Genomic DNA, 11,190 nt, shown 5'->3' with positions numbered 1-11,190 from the left:
ACCACCGATCCAGGTTCATCTTCAACTGATAAGATCGATAAGAATGACGAGAAGATAATTACAGAAAACACGCGTCCAACATGAGATGGGTCCAACATGAGATGGGATGAACCGATGATGAATGAGATGGAACAGGGTAAGCAACACTAATCGATAAGAACGAGATTCCGGGCGACAAACTCGATAAGCTACGAATGTCCGATAAGCTCAATAGCGCCGATTACACCACAAAGACGAAATGCCCTCAGCCCTAAGCCCTGGCGGCAACAAGACGGGAGTACGGCCGTCCACTTTAAAGCGCTTAATTCAGACGGCATGAGCGACGATACGGGGAACATACGCAACAGCCGGCGTAATAATGGACGATGCCTTTGGGCCGCATTAAAACGGACGAAGGGGACTAGACTCCGAGAGCCATCCCGTAGGTGGGTACTGGGCACCAACATTGAGTCAAGATTACTTCAAGATATGCATCCAATAAATCTTGGGACTATTGTTTTGCATTATTTAGGATACCTTGGGTGATCCAACGGGACCAATGCCATTCTACTATGTTATCCACCGCCTTTTGATGATCTGCAGGATGTATCCCTTGCGTCTTAGTTCCAAAAGCCCAAAACTGAGAACTGACGAATGATGCAAGCGGTGTCGCCATGAGCACGCTTCAAACGCAACACAGTCCTTGCAAGCAGCGTCGACAGAGAAAGACGACACTTGCAAACCAACAATCAATTAAATGACATCTATTACAAGCAAATTCGAAAGCATTCGCACCAAAACACAGCCCTCGATGATTCGGTCTAGGGTGGCTGCCAACGCCAAGACGGCTGGGCCAAGACGGCTGGGCGAATAGACGGCATCAATCAATGTCTTGTAACACGAACCGCGAGCCTTGCACAACGCCACCGGATTTACGACCAAACAGATTGGACGTCGAAATGCACATTCGCAATCAGCTGAACTCGATCAAAAGCAATGTTTCGGCAGACGCAGTATACCCCGCAACCTCCCTCGCTCGCCGTCCCCAGCTTGCCATCATCACCATCGCCTCGTTGCTGCTGCGTGCCAGCGCCGCCCGCCAGCCATCATGAACGCGTCTATGGCGAATGTGATTTGCAATGCCATGGACGCGCTGGAGCAGCACAGCAAACCCTTGACCACCAAGGACATTCAGCACCTGCAGGCCAAGGGCGTCATCCGCGACGTCACCATCTACCATGAAGGCGGGACGTCGATTGAGCAGATGGCCAAGGACATGGTTCAGAGCGCCAGACCGGCATTGCGCAGTCGAGCCCGCAACACGAAGCTGTGCGTCATCGAAACCACCATCAAGCGATACCGGGCCATGGTCAAGGACAAGAGCAAGCTGTCGGGGCCCCGGGACCACACCCAGCCGCAGCTCTCTCTCCTCGCCGCGCTGGACGCCCGCTTCAAGGTGTCGCCCGATATCAAGTACCTCGACGAATGGCTGGAATACCTCCCGGAGGCCTTCAAAACCACCCGCGGCCGCGTCTGGCGCGCCGCCATCCGCAAGCATTGGAGCAGATGCTTGGAAGAGCGCGCCCTGCTGACGCTGCGAGCCGACGAAGTGGACGAGTCCATCGCGCAGACGGAAATGTGCATCGAGCTATGCGACCCGGGACGTCCACGCGCGATGGCTCACCAGAACCACGCGCGCCTGCTCGACTGGAGATACAGCCTCAGCAACAATATCGACGACCTCGCCGAGTCGAGCCATACGCTGATGCACGCGGCCGACGACATCGAGGAGCGGGACGACCTGACGTCATGGGTCATACTCCAGGACAACCGCATCATCACGCTGGGCCGGACGTGGGAGGCCATCCGCAACCAGCAGTCGCTCGTTGAGGCCATCGCCATGAATGACCTGATTCTGGCCAAAGCGGCCAAGCTCACCGCCCACGGCCTCATGCCCAAGGTGCACTTGCACGGCGGCATCGTACGCAAGAACTTGACGTACGCCCGTCGGGACCCGGCGGCTGTCGATGAGGCCATCAAGCTCTTCCACGGAGTGCTGGACTATTCCGCGAAGACCAAGGCGGAACAAGAGCGACAGCACAAGGAATATTGCAACGGAAAACACCTGGGAAAATGCTATGGACAATCCAAGATACCTGACCCAGTAGGACCGGTTAAGCCTCCAGGACCCAGCAAGCATTTCTGCGAGACGGAATCCATCGCCAGAAAGGAACTCGCATGCAGCTACATGCACAAGTTCCTCTTCGCCAGCGGAGCCAAAGCGGACGCCGACAACGCCATCAAGTTCGCCACAATGCCACAGCACCGATCCTACACGAACGACGCTGCCTTGCATCTCGTCATGAGGTACAGCCACTTCGGCAAGATCAAGGACCTCCAAGACGCCACGCTGATGGCCATCAAAGGCCTCCGCCGCACCAAGCCCCGGAGCGAGGACTTTGGACGGTACTTGTGGTTCATCGCCAACCTGCTTCTGGAGGGATACTGGGGCCGGCAGCGGACGCCGTCGTACTGGATGCTGGTGCGCCAGCGACGAGTCCGCAGGGCCAGGATCAAGCCGGCGACTGTCGGGGCGACGCCCAGATATCGCTACCAGTCTGCGCCGAGGCGTCAGGTGCGCCGGCTGGCAAAGAACATCTCATGGCAGTCGAAGCGGTGCGCGACCACGGCGCTGTTCCTCTGCAAGACGGTAGCCACGCTGCCAACTGTGTACCTCGTCAAGATGCTTGCCACCGTCACGGCCGCCCGCATCTTCAGCTCGGCCGGGGCGTGGGAGCGAGCCGCGGCGCAGTTCTCCCAAGCGTTTGTCTACCTGCGATACCTCGACGTGCAGTACCTGGACTGGTCCGACAGACAGTTCTTCATCGACCTGGTCCACGTCGGCTCCGGCACCGCGGCGTGCGCGATGCTCGGCGCCGGGCAGGATCCCATCCAGGCGCTGAGGGTGCTGGACACGGGGCGGGATATCGTCGTCAAGTCGATCTTCGGCACGAAGCCGAACGTATACACGACGAAGCTCGAGAAGCACAGCGTCAACCTGTTCCGAGAGTACGCGAGTGTGCAGACGCAGACAATAACGAGGCCCGTGGTCAATAAGCTACTGAAAGACGGCGCAGACAAACCATCGCCACCACCACAGCTGCACGAATTGCTGGACCAAAGGCGTGCGCTGCATCAACGCATCCGCGCCATCCCCGGCTTCGAAACCTTCCACCGCCAGCTGAGCGACGCCGATTTCTGCGCGGCCGCCGAGCACGGCCCGATTGTCTGCTTCGCGCTCAGCCGAGCCGGCGGGTTCTTCATCGTCATCACCAAGGCCGGGCTCCGGAGCGGCAAGATGGCCGGACTGACCGAGGACATGATGAAGCGGGACGTGTGGAAGCTTGCCAAGCGGAAGGGCACCGACAGGCCGAGCACCAAGGAGCGGGAGCCACGGCTGCAGCTGATGCTGAGGGCTCTGGGAGAGTGTTTGGCTCACGCCTTCAACGGGGAGTACTGGCGGGAGCGAGACGGACGCAAGGAATTGCCTCGTGTATGGTGGCACATGTCCGGCGCCACCGACCTGCTGCCGCTCCATGCAGCTGGACCGCTGTCGTTCACCCGCGATGTCAATCCCACCGGCGGCGCGGTAGTGGCCAAGGATGCTCCCAAGATGAAGCGCGTCATCAGTCTGGCCGTGTCGTCCTATCTTCCCTCCATCGAGCACCTCATCGCAGCTCGCCGCAACCGCCGCCAGAACGATCTCCCCCCCAAGGAGTTCCGCCGGGTGCTGTTGGTTCTCATGCCATGGACTACTGGATACCCCGACCTCGACGTGCTCGGCCACGCCGACGCCCTCAGGGCGATTCTGAAGGAGGCAAACTGGCCCCCGCCGATTGTTCTGATCACCCCATCCCCTGAGGAAGTCGTGAGTATGCTCCCCCATGCTCACTTTGTCATCTTCGCCTGCCATGCCGTCGCCGACCCCATCGACCCATCGCGCCACTGTCTGCTTCTGTGTCCCGGCCCTCAATGCACGCCGCAGAAGCTCACCATGAATGATCTCCAGGATCTCGAGCTGAGCGATTCTCGTCTCGCGTGCATCCTTGGGAGCGACTCCGCCAACATCGGTGCTGGCTTACAGATTGCCGGGTTTCAAGAGGTAGTGGCGACGATGTATCCCGTCAAAGAAGCCCTTGCCCATCGCGTGTGCGAGCGGTTCTTCCGAAAGATCGTCGAGGCGGACGATTTGGCGTCATACTCTGGGTTATTTCGGTCGGTGGTTTCGAAAATGAGAAATGAGACGGGTCTTTCGGGCTGGAGTTCTTTTATCCACTTGGGAATTTAGGATGGGATTGGAATGAGGATGGATAAAGTGCGCAGGAATGGGTTTCGACGCTAACGCCTTATGACAATCAAGTGTGCTTAATAAATTCGTCGTCTTAGCGGCTTGAACTTCTTCTTTTGATCTGATTGTGCTTGCTTCGTCAACTTTGATAGCATACCGACGTTGCTGGAAGGCACTCCCTTCTGCAGCCCGCCTTCATCTGCGAGGCTTGGGTGAGGCGACCAACAATGACCAAAATTGACCCGACATCAACTTGAATATACCGCATTGATGAATTTCCATGCAAGTCATGTTACCAGGACCGACTTTTCACTCAGACGGGTTGTAAAGCGGATCCTCTCATTTTCAAGGGATCGGTGTGATTGTTAGAGGAAGCAGAGGGATTGCCCTCTATGAATAGTATGCAGGATGCGTACGCGAGGTGGAGAAAGAAAATTCTGGATAGAACTAACTATACACCGCTACGGTGTGTAGGGGAATCCAAGAGTAAGCCTAATAGCATCTCTCAGCATACTGAATCACCATCTGCAACTTGCAGGATACGCACAAGTAGTGGAGAAGGAGAATTCTGGACACGGCCAATGACGATGCGGTTGATATCGGAGCGACGTGGACAATGTCGCATGAGCTGCGCAATGATATGAGCCCTCGCGCATTCAGAAGCCACCTTGATCCGGATCCAGCATTTGCAATACGTGCGCAAGCTAAAGGACTGGGGCATGGAAAAGAACTTCACCAGCGAGCAATGGAAGCATGCTACAGATCTGGTCCAGCAACGGAAGAGGTCAGGAAAGGAAACGGACCTCCTCGTCAACGGAAAAGTCGTCTCGACAAAGAAATTGAACAAGGAATTTAGCAGATACGGCTACCTCCAAAACCGAGTTGGAATTCCAAGTAACAACCCCCACCTGCACAACGCACAAGCGATCAGGAACTAACTTGAATGGAGATGTTCCCATTGAGCCCTTGCTTTTAGTCGTCGCTCGAACTCCACCCTCTACCCAAAGTGTCGCCGTCTTCTTGAACACCGCACCTTGGCTACATTTCCAGAGGTTAGCTGAAGAATTATGTAAGAGGAAGCGGATTTTATAGAATGCTGCAGTTGCTGACCGCTATTAGTACTTCCTCTACGAGACAATTTGATGAGTCGCCTGGGCCAAGCCCTTGCGTCTGGAGGGCAAAACCATCAAATCCACTCTCTTCGCAACATCTTAGACAACCACAAAGGGAAGCCAACGGTACCATTGAGGCTCGAAGAAAATCTGAGCGAATGGAGAGGAAATGAAAATCCCAAGCAGCTCATTCAATCGGAGCCCCTTCTCCACCTGCTGCGTTGCATCATCTACATGTCTTCAAATGCTCTCACTTCTGATGAGGCAACGACAAATCTACTTCGCTGGGCTGATCAGCATGGGATCACCTGGGCTATCACAGGTCTTAATCAAGGCGAGGGTCTGACCATGGAGTTGTTTTCTTCAAATCTTCTTTACGCTTCTATTAAACCCAATAACATTAACCTTGCCCGCGCACTTCTTGCTAGAGGCGCAGACCCCAACAGACTCTCCGCAGACCGCGACCTGGCCTCGAAGAATGACCAAGTAACGCCACTCTTTTCTGCTGTGCAAAAGCAACAAACAGAACTTGTTAAGCTGTTGCTGGATTATGGGGCCAACCCTCACATGATAGTGCCTGCTGGCGATGGTATTTCAACAGCTCTTCAGTTTGCTCTGGAACGCGAGGGCGGAGAGCCTCAGATTGCGGAAATGTTGATCAAAGCTGCCACAGAAGCGACACATGCCTGGTAGATTCCCACGCACGCATTATTGCCAGCCGCTGCCAATGGGGGAGAGATTGCGCTTGTGGAGCTTCTTCTGGAAGCTGGGGTGCCTCTTGATGACCTGGGATGTCGTTTGTCCAATTTTGAAAGGTGACGTGGACGAGCTGTTAAGGCAGGCAAAGTTTTTCTGGAACAGCAACTCCAAACCAGCACTGATGCATGCAACCGCCAATAACCAACTAAACATGGCTAAACTACTCTTGAAGGCAAGAGCCGACGTCAATGGGAGGGATATACAAACGCCTCTGACGGTAGCTTGTGAATCACCGAAGCCAAATCGCATAGAAATGGTCAAGCTGCTATAGACGTGGGGTGCCAATATTAATGCGCCCGCAGGCAGAAGCTATGGAGGCACAGCCCTTCAAAATGCGGTGGAAAGCAAAGACGTAGACTTGGTCGATCTATTGCTCGATAATGGGGCGGATGTCAACGCTGCTGCGCCGATTTCGACTTCCCGCAATGCCCTAGGACTTGCAATATTTTCAGACAACATGGAGATGACCAAGTTGCTGCTTGATGCTGGTGCGGACCCTTCAAACCAAGATGCCGTAAGACCCTACTAGACTCTGGTGCCAACATACATGCCCCAGCGGCGTCCTTCGGGGGCGCGACTGCAATACAAGCAGCCGCGTCGATGAGGAATGACCAATTGGTCCAAGATTTTCTCGTCCGGGGCGCAGATGTCAATGTTCCGCCAGGAAAAGATGGCGGACTAACAGCGCTACAGTGCGCAGCAATAGGCGGGGGCTTGGACATGGTGGTTCAGCTTCTGGAGTACGGAGTAGACGTCAATGCTAAAGCTGCTGCTCGTAGCTGGACGGCGCTAGAAGGGGCAGCCAAGTATGGACGGTTGGATATTGTTCACATTTTATTAGAGAATGATGGCGAGGCCGAATTCTTGGAGGGAAGATGTGAGAAAGCGGCGAAGCTAGCTGATGAAGAGGGGCACAGCGTTATAGGGAGGGTTCTTCGAAAGTGGAAGAGTGTGTAGGTAGTTGGAAGCGTTTGTTTGTTAGCATAGTGGCGCTCTAAGAGAACGGAAGGACGGTGTTGGCTGATTAGTTTACTTCAATGAACGAGCTTAGATTTGTTATAGGTTTTGTAGTAAAACCCACGGAAACTCCACATACCGGGTTTCCCATTTATCATTTTTGCAATCCAGACAAGGTAGTAAAATTGCCTTGTGATTATATACAGCCCTTCAGATTATGAGCAATGACCACCGTATTGGGGAAAATCTCGTTCGAAACCTGTGACAGCTGTCTACTTGTTGAATATTTACACTTTTGCCTTCAATACAAATCCAGTCTTGACTAGCTTTCTGCGAGAAACAAGATAGATTCCTCCGGTAATTAGCGCTATCCCACCCCATATCACCGTTTACACGAGTGGCAGATATTTCGACTGTCCAACGTATGCCTCCTTGACTGTCCGATGCAAAATCAAGGACTTTTACGCACACCGAGTCATTCTTGCCAGCCAATATACTTGGCCGGAATTTTCCAGAAGATTCGAAGGGTGTGTTCTCCTTTGGCGTTTCGCTCTTGGGAATCCTCTACAGAGTCGTTTAGTCCCGACTTAAGCAAGCTTAGGAAGCGACAACGCCAGTTGTAAACCCAGAGTATGAGAACCCAATCATCGTTGGAGCCTTTCCCTTCTATCTCTACAAACTACAAAGATAGTTCAAACATCGGTCGCAAGCATCTAGACATGGAGTTCAACATGCGACTAATCGCCACAGCTGAGCGCCTTAGCATTCCGGGCTCACAGAGCCTGGCCGAAGAAAAGTTCCGCCTCACGGTGAAACATCAATGGGATTCAGACTGCTTCAGATGCGTCGTTGCCATCGCCTACAAAGAAATACCAGCGGATGGCGCATTCCGGTATCATTGTTGGTATTGTGGCTGATTACGCTCACGATCTCTTCGAGAAACCTAAGTTTGTGGAGCTCTTGGTTTCTCAGGAACAACTCAGCAAAGATACTTGGGAGGCAGTGGAGAAAAGGAATGGGCCCTGAACGCCGTGCAGCTATTGCAACCAGTTGGAGAGCGCATGCAGGTGCGTGGATATTTGGTCGTGGTGATTGCTGTACCTAAAGTAGGCAGTTATCTCGAAGATGTTTCCGCGACACCTTTCAAATAATCAGTCTAATCAATCGGCGTACCTCTTCATGGTGAACGCAGCGAGTGATTCAGAGATGTGTCCATGCCGCATTGGCCCCCTCCCTCAAGATGATTCATTTCTTGCGTCTGTGGCTCCTATCTCCAAGGTAACGCGGTATCTAAGACAGTCAAGTATGTACTGTGGCTATATCTTGAATCAAGGCATATCATTGACAGCTTTGTTCTTCCAGTTGCTTTGCTCCCCTCTGAACACATCCCTGGTTCGAGGTTGACCGCAACATCGGTCGTGCCCGACCTTCGGCCAGTCCGCGAGCTAGCAGGGGATGTAGATCGTCTCACCTATTTATGACAGTGCATAAAGATGCCAAGATGGCTGTGCAATGCCGTGCCGGGATTCCGAGCAAAAACTGTGGAGAATAGCAATGTTATGCTTTCCACCGCTTGGACACAGCTCCTTGTACATACGTGGCGTGCTGTGGCAGTGTTGTACGAAAGTTGCCAAGGAGCGCTCACTGGAGCTCAACGTCTCAGCCAAGACAGCTTTGCCCTGTATGATTGGTTTGCAGGTGGTGAATACGACTGTGGCAGAGCTACAAGCCACTGTGGGACACGTGGAGTCGTGGAATGCAATCATGATGCTGCGTTTATAAAACATGCCATGTCCAGCTGGCTTCTTCTCCAATGCTATTTTATTCTACATTAGACACGACATCATCCTGATTACTAGCAACTTTGCATTTCTCCACATTCAAGCAATATGAGCGGACACAACTACGGCAATGACTACGGGCGTCAGGGAGACTACCAACGTCCCCAAGACGACAACTCGCCGGGTGGTGCGGGGCTCGCTGGCGACTATTACAATAACGCACCAGGCGGATATCAGCAGCACCAAGGCTCGCAGTACGGTCAGAACCCCCAAGGCTACCCTCCCCGTGGTGACGACCGGCGGGATGACAGACGTGACGATCGCCGGGAGGATCACCGGGACCGCCGTGACGACAACGACGGTCCCGACGGCGAGCGCGGCGTAATGGGCGCCCTCGCCGGCGCTGCGGCCGGAGGCTTCGGAGGAGCCAAACTCGGCGGCAAGGCGACGGGCCACAGCAAGACGAGTGCCGTCGTCGGTGCTCTCGCCGGTGCCTTTGCCGGCCACAAGCTGCAGGATGCGGCGTCCGACTGGAAGGACGACCGAGACGACAAGAAGGACGAGGAGAAGCGGAGGAAGGACGAGGAGAAGCGCAGAGACGACGACCACGACCGCCCTCACCGCCGCCGCAACAGTCGCTCTCGCAGTCGCTCTCGCAGTCGCTCCAGCAGCCGTTCCAGCCGCTCGTCGCATCGTCGTCGCCGTGATTCTCGGTCTCGCGGCGGTGGTCGCTATGCCGGCCACTTCACCGCCTCTTCCCGCGACATCGACCTGGACGACCGCGGCGACTACAACCTCCGCGCATCGTGCGAGCGACACGACGGGTCCCACCAGTCCAGCACCATCAGCCTGAACCACATTCTCGAGAACGACAACGGCAGCTTCCGTTGGTCGTCCGGCGGCGGCCACGGCCACAGCCGCCCCAACACCGTCACGGTGCAGCAGGGCGACACGCTCCGCAGCATCGCGGCCAACTTCGGCTGCTCGTTCGAGGAGATCGCCCGCCACAACGGCATCAACAACCCTGACTTGATCTACCCGGGCCATGTCCTCCAGGTCCCTGGCGGCGGCGGTAGCCACAGCGGCGGTGGAGGTAACTTTGGGTCGTCTGCCCGACATGTCCGTCTTGTTGACGGCGGGTCGAAGCTCGAGGCTGAGCTGCGTCGTGAGAACGGGGAGTGGGTGAGGAGCTCGATTGTCTTGGATGAGAGAATCAAGAATGACAACGGCACTCTGCGACTTATTTAAAATGGAGATGGTGTGGTCAACGCCTTGGGTCCGATGGGAGTCTTAAATTGCATAGCCTAGTTTCCAATCTGTTTGAGCCAACTGTACTTCGTCCCGTGCTCCGTTGTCGGATATCGAAGACAAAACGTGCCTAGAAAATTCCTATTCTTCTCGCCGCAATTCACTTCGTATGATCTAATTTTTCGGCGACTTATTCCAAGTGTTCGTCAAAAGATGACCATGTCCACCCAGCGTCGGATATAGGGTACGGACTTTCCGACGTAAATTGCAAAATTGGAACGCTCGACGAGAGAGCTTAAGTATCGCCGGACATCACTGTTCAATATCTGATATCGAAGTGAGCCATTGCATCGTACCAAAATTGTCGGACCACTATCGATTGCAGTTTTGCCAACTTAGCACCTACGGCTAGGAGAGTAATTATACAGCTTCTGGAGCTTATCTCATTTCAACATCCTGGACTGGATGAGCAATGACCCGAAGGAAGAGTTTATACCTTTTCATTCTTAACGATTGAGAATTTGAGAATGTGATAAAAGATAATTCACAATGCCGTTGCCCAGTGTCAGCCTCGGGTGCATCTAATATCTTGGCACAGGACGGTCTGCTTGGTGGCCACGTGGGTGGGCGTCCACAGCTAAATACATATCACCTGTTAAGTAATCATTGCGCTGGAAGAAACGAAGGTCTCGACTGGTACTAGGGTATCAAAAAAAGCCTGGCTGAGCCTGCCCTGAGAATTGTAAAAATGGTAGACACAATAGACGCTGGAAACATGGTTACCAATGTAATTGTGTTATTCTCATGGATAAAACTTAGATGGGATTCATCGAATAAATACGTAGCAAATACGTTTAGGATTTCACCAAGGGCATCTAAATAAAGGAGGAATTCTATCGACAATCCAACTGTCTCCCAACTACCTGGTTCCCTTCATTCCATGGGGTTATCTTTGGGGGCTGGCCGGCTTTGAGGCCTCTACGACGCCCATCGCCTTCTTACGAAT

At 54.0% G+C, this 11,190-nt stretch overlaps 4 protein-coding genes across 4 annotated transcripts; all 4 read left to right on the top strand.

Moving 5' to 3' along the window:
* Positions 1–871: 871 nt before the first annotated feature.
* Positions 872–4,434, top strand: BGZ61DRAFT_121531 (uncharacterized protein). The gene has a single exon (XM_046237040.1). The coding sequence runs from the start codon at positions 1,088–1,090 to the stop codon at positions 4,325–4,327; it is 3,240 nt and encodes a 1,079-aa protein (XP_046097722.1). The 5' UTR covers positions 872–1,087; the 3' UTR covers positions 4,328–4,434.
* A 612-nt stretch (positions 4,435–5,046) lies between these two features.
* Positions 5,047–6,132, top strand: BGZ61DRAFT_484099 (uncharacterized protein; the record flags this gene model as incomplete). Its single annotated transcript, XM_046249563.1, has 3 exons — positions 5,047–5,221; positions 5,304–5,396; positions 5,447–6,132. 3 exons carry the CDS (start codon positions 5,047–5,049, stop codon positions 6,130–6,132), a joined length of 954 nt encoding a protein of 317 aa, XP_046097721.1.
* Positions 6,133–6,655: 523 nt separating this feature from the next.
* BGZ61DRAFT_484098 (ankyrin repeat protein) lies at positions 6,656–7,155 on the top strand (the record flags this gene model as incomplete). Its single annotated transcript, XM_046249562.1, has 2 exons — positions 6,656–6,686; positions 6,755–7,155. 2 exons carry the CDS (start codon positions 6,656–6,658, stop codon positions 7,153–7,155), a joined length of 432 nt encoding a protein of 143 aa, XP_046097720.1.
* Positions 7,156–8,700: 1,545 nt separating this feature from the next.
* Positions 8,701–10,341, top strand: BGZ61DRAFT_461691 (CVNH domain-containing protein). The gene has a single exon (XM_046247202.1). The coding sequence runs from the start codon at positions 9,045–9,047 to the stop codon at positions 10,182–10,184; it is 1,140 nt and encodes a 379-aa protein (XP_046097719.1). The 5' UTR covers positions 8,701–9,044; the 3' UTR covers positions 10,185–10,341.
* The last annotated feature ends 849 nt before the right edge of the window (positions 10,342–11,190 follow it).

Source organism: Ilyonectria robusta (genome assembly GCF_021365365.1).
Source record: "Ilyonectria robusta strain PMI_751 chromosome Unknown BGZ61scaffold_28, whole genome shotgun sequence".
NCBI classification, from domain to species: domain Eukaryota; kingdom Fungi; phylum Ascomycota; class Sordariomycetes; order Hypocreales; family Nectriaceae; genus Ilyonectria; species Ilyonectria robusta.
This window is presented reverse-complemented; position numbering and strand designations above follow the sequence as displayed.